Genomic DNA, 21,492 nt, shown 5'->3' on the forward strand with positions numbered 1-21,492 from the left:
AATATTAATGAGATCCATTGTTTCTTTCCTCATGTTTTTTCTCATAGGTATCCATTTCCTTTTCCTTTCTTTCCTCTTTCCTTCCTCCCTCCCTCCCTCTCTCTTTTCCTTTCCTTTCTTTCTTCCTTCCTTCCTTCCTTCCTTCCTTCCTTCCTTCCTTCCTTCCTTCCTTCCTACCTTCCTTCTTTTCTTCTTTTTTGTACCCCTTTTCTTACATTGTCTTAGCTAAGGTTCTTACCAGACTCTCTTCTCCTCCTGCTTGAGATTTTCAATAGACTGACTTGTCTTCATTTAGTCTCTACCTTTCCCTCTGTCAACAATTGGAATAGTCATCCTCAAATTCTTTGATTTTTTTTTTACCTAGACTTGTCTTCACCCTCCAGTGCTGGCTGTTTTCCAATCTCACTTCCCATTTCTTTCTGTGGGAACCCTCTCCTTTACTCAAGCTGCTGTCTTTTCCATCTCCTTTTCATTTTCCATCCTTTGTGTTTCCATTCTATATCACCTAGAATGCCTTCCTAGCCTTAATTCCCTCTCCAACAATCTAAGTCCAGATCTTTGTCCTAATTTCTCACAAAACTGACATTAAAAAAAGATTCATTTATTGAGCTTATTATAACATTCAATGCATATCAAATATAAAGAACTTTAGTAGATTTTGTGCAATACAGAGATGAACAAACAGAGACAGGTATCAGCACAGATAGCCATATGTAAACCTTGACAGCTCTTTGACTCAAGACAAACAGAAATAAAATGAAATGAGAACATGTATATTTTCTGATTGTGAAACAACACTTTCTCTTCTAATGTATCACTTTGTATATGTCATTAGGCTTTTGATTAGTCAACTCAACAAACATATTTTGGATACCTGTTACTGTACAAGTTGCTAGAGGGATGAAATGGTCTGAATTAAAATTTTCTATCCTTTAGGAACAGGAAGTCCTGGTAGGAAGGCAGGACTTACACCTAAAAAGGGCAGGAACAGGCGTGTGTGGGTGGCTCAGATGGTTAAGCATCTGCCTTTAGCTCAGGTCATGATCTCCAGGTCCTGGGGATGGAGCCCCATGTTGGGCTCCCAGCTCAGTGGGGAGTCTGCTTTTCCCTCCCCCTCTGCTTCTCCCCCTGATTGTGCTCTCTCTGTTTCTCTTTCTTTCTCTTGCAAATGAATAAATAAAATCTTAAAAAAAAAAAAAAAGGCAGGAACAGAGACATACAAGGTCCAGATGGTGGAGCAGATGATATTTTATGTCCAGAGCAGGATGGAGTCTGAGGACTTTGAGTACTATGATGCACTTTTCACAGTGACTTATAATAGACCACTCCCCAAATTCCACTCCGTGCTCAGTGGAGTTGATTTACAAAGACTTTTTTTTTTTTTTAATTCTCTCTCTCTCTTTTTTTTTTTTAAAAGATTTATTTATTTATTTATTTGACAGACAGAGATTACAAGTAGGCAGAGAGGCAGGCAGAGAGAGAGAGGTGGAAGCAGGCTCCCTGTTGAGCAGAGAGCCCGATGCAGGGCTCGATCCCAGGACCCTGGGATCATGACCTGAGCCGAAGGCAGAGGCTTTAACCCACTGAGCCACCCAGGCGCCCTGATTTACAACTAATTTTAAAAGAAAAATACTGTCTAACCTTTATATAACTTTTTTCTTTAGATAACTGACTTTTACTTTTCTAATGTTCCTACCTTTCTATTTTTTCATGCATCATCAAGAAGTAATTGCTTTAGGGGCGCCTGGGTGGCTCAGTGGGTTAAGCCGCTGCCTTCGGCTCAGGTCATGATCCCAGGTCCTGGGTTCGAGCCCCACATCGGGCTTTCTGCTCAGCAGGGAGCCTGCTTCCTCCTCTCTCTCTGCCTGCCTCTCTGCTTACTTGTGATTTCTCTCTGTCAAATAAATAAATAAAATCTTAAAAAAAAAAAAGAAGTAATTGCTTTACATATTTGGGCTTTTTCAGTGTTTTAAATTAATGTGAAAACTTTGGGGTAATTAGTGTTTTGAATACAACATTTAGAAGTGGAATAGTTACAGGAGATCATAAGTGTAAAAATAAACACAAAGTGTTCTCTGAAAGTGACTTCTATGCTGAATTATTTAACATTAACATAAAAGTTAAAACTTTACTATGGTAAGAGCAACAGATTTTCTGGAGATAAAAGAGAAATCAAAGCAATCTAGAGAACATGGGTCAAGGGTTATTTAATCTTTTACTAAGTCAGTTGGGGTATGATTTGGAGAGTAGTTGATTATGTTAGCATGACCAGGATTATAGTGAAAATAACTAATTGCTATCTTTAATTAGTCTTGCAATGAAATCAGTACACTGGTAGGTATCAGTTCATTCATCCATAATGGGTTGGACTAAATACATTCTCTTCTGTCAGTGTTATTACAAAGATATATTGAAGCTCGGGATACAGAAAAGATGTGGTATATCTCCAGTTTCTCCATGCAGTTTTGCTTATTGAAATTATTGAAATTTAAATTGAAATTAGTAAGTCATAGACACTCTCCTTCCATCACTCTCTCATTGTGAAGTTTGTGTGGAACTGTATATTAGTCTGCATTTCAGAAAGTATGTTGGCTTGTATAGTAATGGAATGCAGAAAAAGAACAGCTTGCTGGCAGGTGCCAAAATAGAGCTGGTTATTGATAAACAAGATATAATATACTTAGTGCATTGAAACGTCCTCTAATTGTGGGTGTGGCAATGTCTTCTGGTACATTTTTTGTGTATGGGGGAAATTGTCAGCATCTCAAAGGTTGCTGGGATTTCCACTTGGTAGCAGGGTCCTAAGAACACTGGACACCAGGGGTGCATCAACAAGCTGGCTGCATCTTAGGCTGTGGATTCCTCTGTGAAATATCGTTCATGTGTCTTCAAATTTTGCTTTGCATTTCTGAATGCTCAAGTGAAAATTCTAGAGATGGTTCACGATGGTTAGTAACCTGATAATTTTATGAATGAACTTAATGTTAATCATAGTGGGGTAAAAGTTATCATTTTAAATGATTATTCAAGATATAGCTGAACACTATATCTTGGAAGTAGAACACCTGAAGAAAAGGTGAGATAATCCCTTTATCCAGAAAGCAGCTCCCTGAAGTAAATCCTGTCAATATCATGGATGTGGAGACAAGTATCCTTTGCCCTGCTCTGTGTGAGCTCTCTTGTCCTATGCCATCTTAACTCAGGCTTGGAAATGTGACTCAGAGCTATTCCCAGGATAGAGGATACTTTGTCGCATACATCAAATGCAGTGGACTTCCAGTGACTTTGCAAATGTTCTGGCCTTGTGTGTATACCTGTTTCACCAAAAAGTAACAGTCTCCATAGGATTGACTTTGCTTAAAAGCAAAAGATGTCAATTTATTAATAGTTCATCTGATTTAAAAATTTTAAGGACATTAAAAATTAAAGGAAATTATCTTTCCCAGTTGGCAAATATATATGTAACAGCAATTGGATTTTAAAAGGTATTGAGTTTGATCAAATTTAGGTCTTATTTTAAATTATCTACAGAATTAAAACTAAAACCCAGTGTTCTGCTTAGAAGGAAGGTAAGAGATAGTTTAATTATTTCAGTCTTTTTAAGAGGAGAGAACAAAATAGGTCTAGAGCAGATAGGCATATTCTTAAGTAATTAACTTTACAAATTAGGTAACTCCTTCCTGAAAGAGCAGTGGATGGCTCTGAGTACATTTCTTTCTAGGCTTGGTAGGAAGACTATGTGGTTGGTGCTTTTTGCAAATTAGATTTAGAAAGAGAAGGAGTCAGGGCAAAATATAATTTTATGATACTTTACTTGGCAAGTTTTACTTTATTAATGTTTGTCACTGACCTTACTTGCAGTAGAAATTCTATATTTTAAAATGATTTCAGTATCACAATTCATAAAGCTTAGATCTTTTCTTCAAGACCCTGAGTTCTAGTCTAAACTACTTCACTGACCAGTGAAATAGTCATAACACATAGCTTAAAACTTTCAGGAAAGTCCATCTGGGGCTCATTTTTTTCTGATGGGGGTCCTTATGGTGTTTCTAAATATAAAGTTCTGTGGTTCTAGGAATTTGGATATAATCAGGAGAAATTTGGAATCTATGGAAGATTTATGAGTCTTGGTATGACGAAAGTTCATCTTTTCAGTACCATTCAATAGTTACATTGACTCTGCAATGACCCTAGGCAATTCCTTATTGCCTTATTATTCCAGAAGAGCTGAAAGGACAGTTTATTCACACAGGTTGGACACTTTCATCCACCTCTGAGTAAAAGCATTACTTCCCCCTTCAGTAAAATTTTTGTTTTAAATAAGTGATTTGATCTTAACTGACAACTTTACACACCCTGTTCAGGACACATCTAATGCTTAAAGTAATGCTAATCTTTATCCAGGGAAGTCCTCTATTCTTATATTTTTTTATTTATTTGACAGAGAGGGAGAGAGAGGGAGAGAGAGAGTTCACAATTGGGCAGGGAGAGGGGAAAGCAGGCACTCTGCTGAGCAGAGAGCTGGATGTGGGGCTTGATCCCAGGACCCTGAGATGGTGACCTGGAGCCAAAGGCAGAGGCTTAACCCACTGAGCCACCAGGTGCCCTAGTCCACTGATTCTTTTAGACTCAAAGCCTTAGTAAGGAAATAAGATCCATTAGGAGATATTCATGTGACAGAACCAAACAAAATCTCTTTGTATTACCACAACAAGCAAAGGCAACTGGGAGCTAAGGCTGAGACGTCAGATATGTAAATCCAGGACACTCCCAGATTCAATGGAGTCAACCCAGTCTTCACTTGATAAATACACTAATAACCCAGCTGTGGCATTATATGAGGACCTGCTTCTCACCTTCTCTCCTTGGCTTTAGCACTTTATATTTCATTTATGGTAGGATCTGTAGAGACCTTGGAAGAAGATTAAACTCAAATCAATTGTTTTTCCTTCTTTACGACTTAGATAAGCCAGTGGGAGAGGTTTAAATTGTTGATTTAAATGTGGTTAGGAATTATTGGTGTATTTTGGCCATCCATCTTGTCTTCTCTGCAACTACTAATAATTGAAATTTGCAGAAATAGAATAAAATTGTTTTTTTCTAAGTGCAATGGAAGCTGTTACCATAGAGAAGATCAAAAGCTCTCATGAGAAAAGTCCATTTGAGCAGTGACTTTAAGATAATGATGAGTATTTTAGAGTAATACTTATGAATCTTATTACTAAAGGATTTCAGGTTATCCTCTAAGTAATCTCATAGGGATGCTCTTCTATGTTGAAAATTAAATCATACTTGACTAGCTCTTTACAAAGTGATCTCTTAGACAAGGGAAAAACAAGCTTCTTACTATGAAGTTAACAAATATTTACTTGGGGGATTTTGAAGAGAACTTGAATCAGGAGATTAGTTGAATGTTTTGGTTCTGGATTTAATTTACATTAAATAAGTAATAAAGTTTATTTATTTGTTTTAAAGATTTATTTGAAAGAGAGAGACAGAGTCAGAGACAGCAAGCAGTGAGGAGAGGAAGAAGGAGAGAAACTCGAGTAGACTCCTTATTGAGCACAGAGCTCAGCTTGGGTTCCATCCCGTTACTCTGAGATCATGACTTGAACCAAAACCAAGAGTCGGATGCTCAACTGACTGAGGCAACCAGGTGCCCTAGTAATAAAGTTTAAAAATTCATTGTATTTTCTAATACTTGAGTAATACATTGACTATAATAGGTATAATCCTCTTAAAAGCTTTGTGTTTATTTGAAAGTAAACTCATGCAAGATTATAGAAAAATGGAGAAGTCTAGAAAAAAGACTAGAGATAAAAAGAGAAATAAGAGTTCCAAAAGACAGGGATGCCTGGGTGACATAGTCAGTTAAGTGTCCGACTCTCGGGCTCTATGCTTAGCATGAGGTCTGCACAAAGACTCTGTCCATCTCTCTCTGCCTCTTCCCTCCAACTCTCTCTCAAAGAAAGAAATCTTAAAAAAAAAAAAGGGGGAGTCAAGATGGCGGAGAAGTAGCAGGCTGAGACTACTTCAGGTAGTGGGAGATCAGCTAAATAGCTTATCTAAAGATTGCAAACACCTACAAATCCAACGGGAGATAGAAGAGAAGAAGAACAGCAATTCCAGAAACAGAAAATCAACCACTTTCTGCAAGGTAGGACTGGCGGAGAAGTGAATCCAAAGCGAAGGGAAGATAGACCGCGGGGGGAGGGGCCAGCTCCCGGTGAGTGGCGGAGCAACGGAGCACAAAATCAGGACTTTTAAAAGTCTGTTCCGCTGAGGGACATCGCTCCAGAGGCTTAACTGGGGTGAAGCCCAGGCGGGGTCAGCGTGGCCTCAGGTCCCACAGGGTCACAGAAGGATCGGGGGTGTCTGAGTGTCGCAGAGCTTACCGGTATTAGAACAGGGAAGCTGGCTACAGAGACAGAGCCGAGGAGTGAGCTCTAAACTCGGGGTTACCTTGAACCGGTCACAGGCTCGGTCAGCTCGGAGCGTGGCCGGAGGCAGGGTGACAGGAGTCATTGGGCGCTGTTCTCTGAGGGCGCACTGAGGAGTGGGGCCCCAATCTCTCGGCTCCTCCGGGCCGGACACCGGGAGGCAGCCATCTTCACTCCCGTCCTCTGGAACTCTACGGAAAGCGCTCAGGGAACAAAAGCTCCCGAAAGCAAACCCAGCAAACCCGAGCGGATTACTCAGGCCGGCCCGGGTAAGGGCGGTGCAACTCCGCCTGGGGCAAAGACGCTTGACAATCACTACAACAGGCCCCTCCCCCAGAAGATCAACGAGAAACCCAGCCAGGACCAAGTTCACCTACCAAGGAGTGCAGTTTCAATACCAAGGAGAGCAGCGGAATTCCAGAGGAGAAGAAAGCAAAGCATGGAACTCATGGCTTTCTCCCCATGATTCTTTAGCCTTGCAGTTAATTTAATTTTTTTTTCTTTTTCAATTTTTTTTTCTCTTCTGCTAATTTTTTTTAACTTTTACGGTTTTCTTTTTTTAACGTTTTTTAAATAGTTTATCTAATATATATATATATATATATATATATATATATATATTTTTTCCTTTTTATATTTTTTATCGGCTTTCTTTTTTTAATAGTTTCTTTTTTTTTTTCTTCTGAATCCCTTTTTATCCCCTTTCTCCCCCCCTCACGATTTGGGATCTCTTCTGATTTGGCTAAAGCATATTTTCCTGGGGTTGTTGCCACCCTTTTAGTATTTTACTTGCTCCTTTATATACTCTTATCGGGACAAAATGACAAGGTGGAAAAATTCACAACAAAAAAAAGAACAAGAAGCAGTACCAAAGGCTAGGGACCTAATCAATACAGACATTGGTAATATGTCAGATATAGAGTTCAGAATGATGATTCTCAAGGTTCTAGCCGAGCTTGAAAAAGGCATGGAAGATATTAAAGCAACCCTCTTGGGAGATATAAAAGCCCTTTCTGGAGAAATAAAAGAACTAAAATCTAACCAACTTGAAATCAAAAAAGCTATTAATGAGGTGCAATAAAAAATGGAGGCTCTCACTGCTAGGATAAATGAGGCAGAAGAAAGAATGAGCGATATAGAAGACCAAATGACAGAGAATAAAGAAGCTGAGCAAAAGAGGGACAAACAGCTACTGGATCACGAGGGGAGAATTCGAGAGATAAGTGACACCATAAGACGAAACAACATTAGAATAATTGGGATTCCAGAAGAAGAGGAAACAGAGAGGGGAGCAGAAGGTATATTGGAGAGAATTATTGGAGAGAATTTCCCCAATATGGCAAAGGGAACAAGCATCAAAATCCAGGAGGTTCAGAGAACCCCCCTCAAAATCAATAAGAATAGGTCCATACCCCGTCACCTAATAGTAAAATTTACAAGTCTTAGTGACAAAGAAAAGATCCTGAAAGCAGCCCGGGAAAAGAAGTCTGTAACGTACAATGGTAAAAATATTAGATTGGCAGCAGACTTATCCACAGAGACCTGGCAGGCCAGAAAGAGCTGGCATGATATATTCAGAGTACTAAATGAGAAAAACATGCAGCCAAGAATACTATATCCAGCTAGGCTATCATTGAAAATAGAAGGAGAGATTAAAAGCTTCCAGGACAAACAAAAACTGAAAGAATTTGCAAATACCAAACCAGCTCTACAGGAAATATTGAAAGGGGTCCTGTAAGCAAAGAGAGACCCTAAAAGTAGTAGATCAGAAAGAAACAGAGACAATATACAATAACAGTCACCTTACAGGCAATACAATGGCACTAAATTCATATCTCTCAATACTTACCCTGAATGTTAATGGGCTAAATGCCCCAATCAAGAGACACAGGGTATCAGAATGGATAAAAAAACAAAACCCATCTATATGTTGCCTACAAGAAACTCATCTTAAACCCAAAGACACCTCCAGGTTTAAAGTGAGAGGGTGGAAAAGAATTTACCATGCTAATGGACATCAGAAGAAAGCAGGAGTGGCAATCCTTATATCAGATCAATTAGATTTTAAGCCAAAGACGATAATAAGAGATGAGGAAGGACACTATATCATACTCAAAGGAACTGTCCAACAAGAAGATCTAACAATTTTAAATATCTATGCCCCTAACGTGGGAGCAGCCAACTATATGAACCAATTAATAACAAAATCAAAGAAACACATCGACAAGAATACAATAATAGTAGGGGATTTTAACACTCCCCTCACTGAAATGGACAGATCATCCAAGCAAAAGATCAACAAGGAAATAAAGGCCTTAAATGACACACTGGACCAGATGGACATCACAGATATATTCAGAACATTTCATCCCAAAGCAACAGAATACACATTCTTCTCTAGTGCACATGGAACATTCTCCAGAATAGATCACATTCTTGGTCCTAAATCAAGTCTCAACCATTATCAAAAGATTGGGATCATTCCCTGCATATTTTCAGACCACAATGCTCTAAAGCTAGAACTCAATCACAAGAGGAAATTTGGAAAGAACCCAAATACATGGAGACTAAACAGCATCCTTCTAAAGAATGAATGGGTCAACCAGGAAATTAAAGAAGAATTGAAAAAATTCATGGAAACAAATGATAATGAAAACACAACGGTTCAGAATCTGTGGGACACAACAAAGGCAGTCCTGAGAGGAAAATATATAGCGGTACAAGCCTTTCTCAAGAAACAAGAAAGGTCCCAGGTACACAACCTAACCCTACACCTAAAGGAGCTGGAGAAAGAACAAGAAAGAAACCCTAAACCCAGCAGGAGAAGAGAAATCATAAAGATCAGAGCAGAAATCAATGAAATAGAAACCAAAAAAAAAAAAAAAAATAGAACAAATCAACGAAACGAGGAGCTGGTTCTTTGAAAGAATTAATAAGATTGATAAACCCCTGGCCAGACTTATCAAAAAGAAAAGAGAGAGGACCCAAATAAATAAAATCATGAATAAAAGAGGAGAGATCACAACTAACACCAAAGAAATACAGACAATTATAAGAACATACTATGAGCAACTCTACGCCAACAAATTTGACAATCTGGAAGAAATGGATGCATTCCTAGAGACATATAAACTACCACAACTGAACCAGGAAGAAATAGAAAGCCTCAACAGACCCATAACCAGTAAGGAGATTGAAACAGCCATCAAAAATCTCCAAACAAACAAAAGCCCAGGGCCAGATGGCTTCCCGGGAGAATTCTACCAAACATTTAAAGAAGAACTAATTCCTATTCTCCTGAAACTGTTCCAAAAAATAGAAATAGAAGGAAAACTTCCACACTCATTTTATGAGGCCAGCATCACCTTGATCCCAAAACCAGACAAAGATCCCATCAAAAAAGAGAACTACAGACCAATATCCTTGATGAACGCAGATGCAAAAATTCTCGCCAAAATACTAGCCAATAGGATTCAACAGTACATTAAAAGGATTATTCACCACGACCAAGCGGGATTTATTCCAGGGCTGCAAGGTTGGTTCAACATCTGCAAATTAATCAATGTGATACAACACATTAATAAAAGAAAGAACAAGAATCATATGATACTCTCCATAGATGCTGAAAAAGCATTTGACAAAGTACAGCATCCCTTCCTGATCAAAACTCTTCAAAGTGTAGGGATAGAGGGCACATACCTCAATATTATCAAAGCCATCTATGAAAAACCCACCGCAAATATCATTCTCAATGGAGAAAAACTGAAAGCTTTTCCGCTAAGGTCAGGAACACGGCAGGGATGTCCGTTATCACCACTGCTATTCAACATAGTACTAGAAGTCCTAGCCTCAGCAATCAGACAACAAAAGGAAATTAAAAGCATCCAAATCGGCAAAGAAGAAGTCAAACTATCACTCTTTGCAGATGATATGATACTATATGTGGAAAACCCAAAAGACTCCACTCCAAAACTGCTAGAACTTGTACAGGAATTCAGTAAAGTGTCAGGATATAAAATCAATGCACAGAAATCAGTTGCATTTCTCTACACCAACAACAAGACAAAAGAAAGAGAAATTAAGGAGTCCATCCCATTTACAATTGCACCCAAAACTATAAGATACCTAGGAATAAACCTAACCAAAGAGACTAAGAATCTATACACAGAAAACTATAAAATACTCATGAAAGAAATTGAGGCAGACACAAAAAAATGGAAAAATGTTCCATGCTCCTGGATTGGAAGAATAAATATGGTGAAAATGTCTATGCTACCTAAAGCAATCTACACATTTAATGCAATTCCTATCAAAGTACCATCCGTTTTTTTCAAAGAAATGGAACTGATAATCCTAAAATTTATATGGAACCAGAAAAGAACTCAAATAGCCAAAGGAATATTGAAAAAGAAAGCCAAAGTTGGTGGCATCACAATTCCGGACTTCAAGCTCTATTACAAAGCTGTCATCATCAAGACAGCATGGTACTGGCACAAAAACAGACACATAGATCAATGGAACAGAATAGAGAGCCCAGAAACAGACCCTCAACTCTATGGTCAACTCATCTTCGACAAAGCGGGAAAGAATGTCCAATGGAAAAAAGACAGCCTCTTCAATAAATGGTGTTGGGAAAATTGGACAGCCACATGCAGAAAAATGAAATTGGATCATTTCCTTACACCACACATGAAAATAGACTCAAAATGGATGAAGGATCTCAATGTGAGAAAGGAATCCATCCAAATCCTTGAGGAGAACACAGGCAGCAACCTCTTCGACCTCAGCCGCAGCAACATCTTCCTAGGAACATCACCAAAGGCAAGGGAAGCAAGGGCAAAAATGAACTATTGGGATTTTATCAAGATCAAAGCTTTTGCACAGCAAAGGAAACAGTGAACAAAACCAAAAGACAACTGACAGAATGGGAGAAGATATTTGCAAATGACATATCAGATAAAGGGCTAGTGTCCAAAATCTATAAAGAACTTAGCAAACTCAACACCCAAAGAACAAATAATCCAATCAAGAAATGGGCAGAGGACATGAACAGACATTTCTGCAAAGAAGACATCCAGATGGCCAACAGACACATGAAAAAGTGCTCCATATCACTCGGCATCAGGGAAATACAAATCAAAACCACAATGAGATATCACCTCACACCAGTCAGAATGGCTAAAATTAACAAGTCAGGAAATGACAGATGCTGGCGAGGATGCGGAGAAAGGGGAACCCTCCTACACTGTTGGTGGGAATGCAAGCTGGTGCAACCACTCTGGAAAACAGCATGGAGGTTCCTCAAAATGTTGAAAATAGAACTACCCTAAGACCCAGCAATTGCACTGCTGGGTATTTACCCTAAAGATACAAACGTAGTGATCCGAAGGGGCACGTGCACCTTAATGTTTATAGCAGCAATGTCTACAATAGCCAAACTATGGAAAGAACCTAGATGTCCATCAACAGACGAATGGATAAAGAAGATGTGGTATATATACACAATGGAATAGTATGCTGCCATCAAAAGAAATGAAATCTTGCCATTTGCGACGACGTGGGTGGAACTAGAGGGTATCATGCTTAGCGAAATAAGTCAATCGGAGAAAGACAACTATCATATGTTCTCCCTGATATGAGGGAGAGGAGATGCAATATGGGGGGTTAAGGGGGTAGGAGAAGAATAAATGTAACAGGATGGGATTGGGAGGGAGACAAACTATAAGTGACTCTTAATCTCACAAAACAAACTGAGGGTTGATGGGGGGAGGGGGGTTGGGGGGGTGGGGTTATGGACATTGGGGAGGGTATGTGCTATGGTGAGTGCTGTGAAGTGTGTAAACCTGGCGATTCGCAGACCTGTACCCCTTGGGATTAAAAATATTTGTTTATAAAAAATAAAATTAAAAAAAAAAAGAGTTCTAAAGGACAAGTATAGGTTTGAGAAATGATTAATAGTAAATAACATACTATATTGTGGGTAATTGATACATAGAAGAAATAAATATCACACAGTGAAAAGGGAAAAAGTGATTATATAAATGAATTGATGAATATGTGGCTGTAAAGGTAAATAAGTTCCTGATATAGTGGAATTACAGTTTACTGGGGAAATGATGGGTGGGAGATAATGGAAGTAAATAATTGCAATTTGAAGTAGAAAATAAGAAATTTTATAAACAGACTAAAAAATAGAATGTTGGAATATGGAGGTGAGAGGGAGAGGGATAGGGAAATCAGGACAGCAGTGGAAGGGGGGCACTGAAATGAGCTTGGAAGCTGGTAAGATTTTGACCAGGAGAGATGACTTAAGGAGACTTATCTAATAGTAAGAAATGTGTAGAAGGAGGAACAAGTAGGATCTGTATTTGGAGAAGCGTAATTCATACAGGGATCTAGGAGGATTAGGGAGCCATGGGTGGAACAGTTGCTGAGGCAAATGGGAAGACTTGAATTCTGGTTTAAAATTTTTTTTACTTCGTTCAGTAGGCAAAGGAGAAAATGATAAAATCAGGAAGTAAGTAGTGCTATGTTTTTGGAAGATGATTCTGAAAGTGGTATTGAGAAAGAGTAAGGTGGGAAGAACCAGAACCTGCCTGTAGCTGAGCAGGGATTCAAAGCCACCTCTGAGTGCCTTCAAGAGAGCTTTGTGAGCATTTGAAGAAAATAGGAGATATTTCTTTTCTTTTCTTTTCTTTCCTTTTTTTTTTTTTTTTTTTTTTTTGGCTAGAGTTGGGGTGGGAATTGGTGAATGAGATGGAGAAGAGCATATTTTTAATGATGACATTTGAGATGCAACTAGAATTTGAAAGATGGTCCAGAGAGTGGACTTAAACCAGGAGTGTTGTGATTAAAGAAGGAAACAAAGGGATAAAAGTGGCAGGTTGGGCAAATCTTGGTGACTGACAAAATGTAGGAGCTTATCTTCTGGATTCAGTGAGGCAAAGAGAATGTTGGAGATCTGAACCTGGATGTCTGGATGAGACAGAGAATGTTGGAAATTACAGGCACAGGTATCTGGTAGTCTAAGCATCTCTACCTCATTTGTTCTCTGCAGATAGCAAAGGGGTGATTAAAGGAGTAAATGAGGGGTTTGGTTATAAAAGTAAGGGTAAGCAGTAGAGAAGCAACAGTGGATGGTGAGCACCCCAACAATAGCAACAGCGCAAAGCTGTCATTACTCTCAGGCCTAAAGGAGAAGGGGAGGGAGCCATTCGGGCACACAGTTGTATCTGCACCGGGCAGAGAGGGGCCACTCCACAGGAGCTGTGGTCTTGTAGAGAGGAAGCTATGGAGCCACAGTCCCAACAGGAAGGGAGTAACTATCCTAAGCCTTCTCTCTTCGGACCTCCTGCCATGATCCCTTGCTGATGGGCCTCTTTGGCCATCCCAACAGAAGTCACAGGCAAGGGAGCCTGCTTGATGCTACCTGCAGAGACCAACCTCCCCAGCATGGAGCATGACAGAGAGTGGATCTGGAGGGGTGAATAGAGAGGACCCAGCATAGGCAACTCCTCAGTAAAAATTTGAGAATGTGTTCATTCGTAAATGATATAAACTTAATAACATAACAACGTATACAGTAAAAACCAAATCAGGAATAGAAATTAGCATTGGATTTTAAAAGTTTTACTTACAAATAATAGAAATAAATCTTTTTCTCTTCTAATGTAATTGGATACGTTGATCTGATCCCACTGTCACCGTTTTCACGTGTGTGTGTTGCTGAGGAAGAAATCATGCTGTGAGTGGAATGAGGAGAGGCTCTGCCATCTTCACGTTTTTGCTGGTGCTTGGGTGATCTTCATCTTCTCAGGAATCCATACTGGGAAGGTTTAGTTTATTTAGGACAAGACACTATAAATAGTATTGCTCTACTACTTTACAGGCATATGTAAGTTGTAATATTCTGGAAGAAACCAATAAATGAGGCTGCGGTTAGCCCTTCTTCCATGTGGAATTCCCTTCTTTCTTGTCTTTTTTCACTTACCACAATAGAGAATCTGATCTTGACTTGGCAAGGGGGGCAGGGTCAATCTGTAAAGATTAATTTCTGTTCTAGTTTTACAGATAAAATAAACCTGAATAAAAGTCCTTATTGTTTCTTCTCACACCTCAAAGTATTATCTTGTGCTCTCTGCTCCAGAGTGCACGTACCTCCCTACTTCAGAAACTGTTGTGGTAGTCCATTGAAAGTATGAATCTGGAATTTAGAAGAGGGGGCAGTGTTGGGAACACCAGCTTTGAAATGATCTGCATGAGAATAATATTTCATAGCTCTAGGAATGGATGAAATTACTATGAGGAAAGAATAGTGAAAGGAAAGAATGGAGAGGTGAGGCCAGGCAGCTCAAAAGATTCCTACATGTATAGATATAAAAAAGGAGAAAGAGTTAGTACAGGAGTCAGAGAAAGAGTGAAGCCGAAAAAGAAACGTGCCCAAGAAATCAAGAAGGAGGAATGATCAGAGGTGTCAGCTGCTGAGTTGGGAGTGAATGAGGACAGAAGATGGACCAGGGTGTAGTTGATGAGGCCAAGGTTAAACTTGAAGTTCTTGATTGAGTCTTGCTTGAGTCAAAGCAATGAGTGTGGGCTAATTTTTTAAAGGAGGATTAGTGGCCAGTAGAATATTTTGTTATTGTTTCTGTTCACTTACTTTAAAATAAGAAGTGTAGGGAGAAGGGAAAAAGTCAGGAGAGAGGTAGAGATTTGGGATTAAAAAAGAAGGGGTCATTAGGAATGGATTCCTGAGGGAAGTAGTAGAGGTGGGATTGAACGTCTAGGTAGAAGAGGTAGCCATAGCAAAGATGACACTTCCTTTCAAGGTTATTAGAAAGACGGTATGGTGTTTTTGAATGAAGGAAGTATATTCCTTTTATGATCAACACTGAGGAGATATTTAGTATTATACTGCAAAGAAAACTGGCCACAAATCAATAAAGAGGTTTTTTTTTTTCTTTAAATCAAAGAATATGTTCTCTACTGAAAGCAAAACCAAAAGAAATAAGAGTTAAGATATCAGTCAAGATATTATCAAAGGAAATTATCAATCCTATTACTTTTTTGAGTTTTTCTTTAAAAAGGATAAATTTGAATCTTGTTGAAATGGATTGATTATGGGCATGCCCTCATGTTTTTCCTGACAGGCTGGGCCAGGTGACTTTGAAAATGCCGTATTTCAGGCTCAAAAGATAGCATGTATGTGAAGGCATGCATTCTCTCAAGGAATATGGCCAGGCCAGACAAAATCAGAGGGGTGCTATTTTTTCATGAAAGTAAGTGGATACCAGGTAACTGGGGGTTTAATTCCAGTACCATCATTAATTAGTTCTATTTTTTAGACAAGAATCTTAATTCCTGTAAGATTTCACTTCACTTCACTTCACGTCTCCCTCCCTCCCTTCCTTCCCTCCTTCCTTCCAAAATTAAGGGGGTGGTCATGATACCTAAGATTCTTTTGGTCTTAAAATTAAATGATTATAAAAATGTATATTATATTACCTATTTTGCTTATGATAAAGTCACAAAATGTGTCCATTATTTATGAATGTCTCCCTTGCTTGAGTTTCATAAAAACATTTTGTCTACTACTTAGCTATTGCAACATATGATAACTTTTCAGAATATAATAAAACTCAGTCGATGTTACATGCATAGATTCTAAGCTTAGTAAAGACTAAATCAGATGGCCCTCATATTAAATCTTTCTCTGCTTGTAAATTTTATTCACTTGGAAGCTGCAGTAAGTCAGGCTACTGTTAGGGATTTAGTAAATTGTTACTCACTAACCTTCCACTTCCTCTTGGGAGTTGAAAGCATTAATGCAGTTAAAATGTGTGACTCAGTCTAGACCTTCATGGATATCTACTTTTATGGTTTTGATGGTCAATTTAACCCTCCAAATAACTTACTTTAAACTGCCACTTTAGGCAGAAAATATGAGTAACTCAATTTTGTTTGGTTGAATTAATTATCATATTTCATTCATCCATTTGGTCAGACTTCCCTGCTAGACTCTGAGTTCCATGGAGATAAAATTTGTCTGTTTTTGCTCCTTAATGCCTCACACCCTTTATACTTGCCACAGTGCTTACACATAGTGTCTGCTCAGTAGATAATTATTAAATGAATGTATGATTTTACTCCTATTGAGTTGTTAGGCATTAAAAATATGTGATTCAATATTCTTTTCTATTGGAAAATATGTAATCATAAACCACTTTATATTGTCAGTGATTGTAGAAGACTACAATCTGTTCAACAGCATTTAACTATGAAAAATGACTTACCCAATATTTTTATGTCCACTTTGGCTTCTGCCTTGAATTCCCTTCAGAATATTCTGACAGACAAAACATAGAATAGCCAGGTGAAATGGGACAACGCTTACTGAGAGGAGAAGAGCTGCTGGATATCAAGAAGTGTTGATTTGTCTAATGGATGCCTTTCTTCAGTCACTTCTTCAGAAGGGCCCCAATCCCCTGTTATCCTGATCACAACTTCTTTACCAATTTTCTTCCCTCTTCTTCAGGTACAGGTTTTTCTTTTCTCCATCTCCTCAAAAGTTTCTTGTTTCCCCTACTTCATTGAGTATGTTAAGTATTTCTTGGACATTTTTGTTTCCTACCCAAAGATAAAGGGCAGGAACCACCATTTCAGGGTTATTGCCTACAACCTCTGTTGAATTGGTGGCTCTGAAACATGACCCATTTCTCATTCTTGCCAGTGGTGCTGGAACCCTTTAGAGGGAGGACCAGACCTCTACTCTCTTTGGGCCGCCCAAATCCAAGCTGCTAACTTCATCAATGTGTTCAGTTGTCCTTTAGCTCACTACTAGGTGATTCTCCATTCTGATTCTTCTTGCTGTTGTTCTGGTACCACTTACCTTGAAGATGCAGTTACTTGGTGGGAAAGAGGTGTTCATGAATGTGATCTGGGACTTAAAGAATGTGTATACATTTATTTAACAATTGTTTATTTGTCACCCATGGGGTGCCAAGCATGTTATATGACTGAAATAATTATGAAGTAGGTGACTCTAGCAGTAGTCTAGCTAGAGTGGATGGGGGTGGTAGCAGACATTATCCTTCCATATTCTGTCTCTTGTGGCCAAGGCCATGGTTCCCCACTATTGCCAGTATCCCTCTGTATGTTGTCCTTCCGATGGGCTGGTTTAAGGACTTCTAACTACCACTTTTCTATGTTTATTTTGTGACAGATGATTCAAGAGAGCCGGTTTCTCATAGAAATGGCAGATACAGTCCAGGAAAAGATTGTGCAGTGTCAGAAAGCAGGTAATCCCCCTACTTCTGCCCCATTTTGTTTAGAAACTTAATGATAATTTGTAGTAGTTTTTAAAGTTTCTGTTTCTACCCTTAAAATTGAAATATTTTGTGCCATACTTTAACTATTCTTTTGAGTTAAACTGAAGTCTTTGTTTAGTACAGAAGAAATTGAGGTGATAGTAGGTTGGTGTATGTACACAGAGGGGAGTGTCTAAAGATATCTAGAGAGGTGATCTGTTCTGAATCTACTTGAAAGTCTGCCAAAACCCTTTACTACATGTTGTCCCTTAAGAACCACCTCATTTTTATAATTTGAGCCATAATCCTATTAATCTCCTAGGCTTTTGCCTCACTTATTAGTCATTATTTTAGATTTGTTCTTTCTTTAAGGATGGGACAGGTCACATATCTGTGAGGGTACCCCTCCGTTTATCTATATTCACTTTCATCTACATGCTATACTCTTATCTTTCTTAGATTTATGTTTTCCTTGATGTCCATGCACAATGATTATGATGAGGAAGATGACAATAATGACAATTGCTTGATATATTTGCATATGAGATACTGTGCATACACACACTGTTACTTCGTCCTTTTAACAATTCTGCAAGGTAATCACCATTGTATCCAGCTTATAGATGAGGCATCTGAGATTCTGAGAGATTGAGTGAATCACTCAAGATTCCATATTAGCACAGGGTAGAGCTGACCTCTGAACCCAGAATCGACTTTAAAAAATGGTGCTTTTCCCTGACTGGTCCACAGGCTTAAGTGTTTCTGTTGACAGAAAGCACAAAAATAATACCAGTACCTATAGGATGGTTTTATATGCCAGACACTACTTTGAGAGCTTTGTATGTATTGACTTATTTAATCTTCAACCACAATCCCTTGAGGTAAGCTCTCTTGTTATCACCATTTCACTAGTGAGGAAACTGGATTGCAGAGCATTTCAAGGCCTTACTCACACTTATGTGGCTAGTAAGTAGTAGAACCAGAGTGTGAGTCCAGCCCCACAATCATGCTCTTAGCATACACTATATTTGTGGTGTTAACGCCGGAAAGGTTAATGTGGTTTTTAGCTGCATTAGAAAAGTAGAGTAACTAGAACAAGGAGGGTGGCAGTAAATCTCTACCCTGTGTGGGCTGCTTCAAGTGCACTTTGAGTATGATATTCCTGGATGCAGGTCCCTACAAGCTCAACTCCAGGAAGCTGTGCAATGTGGAGGCTCTGCCCGGATGTCATCTTTAAAGAAGAGACATTGTTAGTAAAGCTGAAACAGGCTGAAATGTTTAATCTGGAGGAGAAAAGACTCTAGTGGATTTTATCGAGTATCTTTCTTCAAAGATTTAAAGGGTTGCACAGTGGAAAAGAGATTAGACTTAGCTGGTCTGGGTCTAGCTAGCACCAAGGAGTAAAGATTTCAGGGAGACAGACTTTGGCTTGCAATCAGTCATAGCTTTCCAAAGATGGCGTAAGCTGTCCGGAAGAAAGTGTGATTCTCAACTCTGAGGATGGTGATATTTTTTATAGTAGTCAAGCTTGAGAAATGGTTGAGCTAAAAATAACTTTAAGGCCATTCCCAAATCTGCAGTATTTAGTTGTTTCCAGAAACGCTATTTATAAAACATCTTTTTATTTTTACTCAACATTTATTTATTAACATCATTATCCATATGGACTCCAGGGTCTACTGTCAAACCATATGGGTGGCTTATAAGGAAAATTAAAATAAGTGCATCTGTCACATATGGTTAGCCATCACACATTGTCATACATTATACCATTTCACATAAAAACCAGGTAGAAGACAAACAAGACACATTTAATCTACTAGAAGAATTTGGTTCTTAACCTCCTTCTTATGTCTTTATCTGGTGGTTCCTGGCTGTTCAAAATGTAATTTGGTCTAATGCATTGGTTATTGTTAGTTTGCCCCTAAGGATAGCCACTGGTGGGGACGAACAGAATGGGAATGAACATTTAATTCAGGGTTTTCAAAACTATGAGAGGAAAGGAATGGGAAATTTTTCATTATAAGATGCCCATTTTTCTGAAATTTATAGTAATAATTCTTATATGTTCTTTTTTTCAAAGGGATGGAATTCCATGAGGAACTTCATAATCTAGGGGCAAAAGAAGGCTTGAAAGGAAGAAAACTCAACAAGGCAACTGAGAGCTTTGCTTGGAACATTACAGTATTGAAGGTAAATGAAATTCTCAGGTGCCTCTTTGCCTTTATTTTTTTCCTGCTCATCTCTTGAATGTGTAGAAAAGCATCAGTGGTTAAATACAGTGATTGGAATTTTCAAGTAATGTGTGGCCTAATCACCAGGTTCATGCTCTAAGGGATGGGGAGATTGACATACTCTTTGCCGTAATAGAGCAAATGAGGGTTGTGGTGGAAACAGAGGACAGCGCGACCTAATTCCACCAGCCCGTGTTTTTACTCAAATGAACACTTCTCCTCAAGTCAATATAGCTGTTCTTGTTTGTGGAAAGAATAACGCCAAATGTTGTGGGACAAGGATCCAGCACGAGTGATTTGGAAGAGCTTTAAACTACAGAATATCTGGAGCCATTTAGGATTATTTTATTTTAAGAAGAGTTTCTATAAATACATTTATTTTTACAAATAGCTTTGGAAGTCAGTTTCTGGAGATTATGATTTGCTCTTCTGAAAATTGATTTTAGGATTTTGAAATAAAGATGCCACTTTTCATATTTTCTTATGTGAAAAGAGAGATGATTTAGGCAGTTGGAATAATTTATTACTGACAGTGTGATGGGAAGAAAACAGCCACGAACAAAATTACTCATTGCTGAAGTTTAAAGACCTACTATGTCCCACATACTGTTTTACAGGCTTTATATAAATTAACATTTTAATACACACAACCCAATACTATCATTATTTTTTAAAGATTTTATTTGTTTGAGAGAGAGAGAGAGGGCATACACACATGAGTTGGGAGGGAGGGGCAAAGGGAGAGGGAGAAGCAGACTTCCTCTTAGACATCCCCTGCCTCTGCCAATGCCAGCTCAATCCCAGGATCCTGGGATCATCACCTGAGCAGAAGGCAAGTGCTTAAACAACTGAGCCACCCAGGTGCCCCCCAATACTATTAATAGTCTCATTTTACAGGTGAGAAAATGGAGGCATTAAAAACTTAGGTATATTACCCAAGACCATGGTGCTAGTGAATGATGGTGGTGGAGTTTGAACCCAGGCAGTCTGGTGCCAAAGAGATATGCTGAACTTGCTCTGCTGAGAAATATGTTTAAATGAAAGTGCTAGATAAACTGAAAGATATATCACAAATGTTTATTAAAAATTCAGTTCACAAGTATTTGTTAACCTACCACTATGTACTGGGCTCTGTGCTAAGCATTGAGGATCCACAGAGAACAGAAGAGGTACCATCCCTGACCTCATGAGTTGAAGTCTGAGGCCAGGGAGTAGGGTTGTGGAAAATAGGCATCATCTCTTTTAATGAGTAGAGAGGAGCGTTAATATAAGGAAGAGCTTATTTTCTAATATTAGAGTACGACTCGACAGCGTGCATGCTGATACACTTTCTGGTCAGCAAATACTTATGTGGGCTTGTTAATGTGCCGGTCACTGAGAGAGGTGCTATGGATAGAAATATCCAGAGTAACACTGGAACCTTGAGGACTAGTCTACCAAGGGACACAGACGTATAACTAAAAATAGCCTTCAGTTACTCAGTAAGTAATATGTGACAAGCACTCATGGCTAAGC

At 38.8% G+C, this 21,492-nt stretch overlaps 1 protein-coding gene across 2 annotated transcripts in view; it reads left to right on the forward strand.

Annotated features, from left to right (window-relative positions):
- PLCL1 (phospholipase C like 1 (inactive)) overlaps positions 1-21,492 on the forward strand; it is a 365,077-nt gene that overhangs the window by 283,424 nt on the left and 60,161 nt on the right. For both annotated transcript variants that reach the window (XM_047720906.1, XM_047720907.1), the window contains 2 exons: positions 17,659-17,734; positions 19,827-19,936. In XM_047720906.1, coding sequence (XP_047576862.1) covers positions 17,659-17,734; positions 19,827-19,936 — 186 coding nt within the window. The remainder of the gene's footprint in view (positions 1-17,658; positions 17,735-19,826; positions 19,937-21,492) is intronic.

The sequence above is a fragment of the Lutra lutra genome, chromosome 3 (genome assembly GCF_902655055.1).
Source record: "Lutra lutra chromosome 3, mLutLut1.2, whole genome shotgun sequence".
In the NCBI taxonomy this organism is placed as follows: domain Eukaryota; kingdom Metazoa; phylum Chordata; class Mammalia; order Carnivora; family Mustelidae; genus Lutra; species Lutra lutra.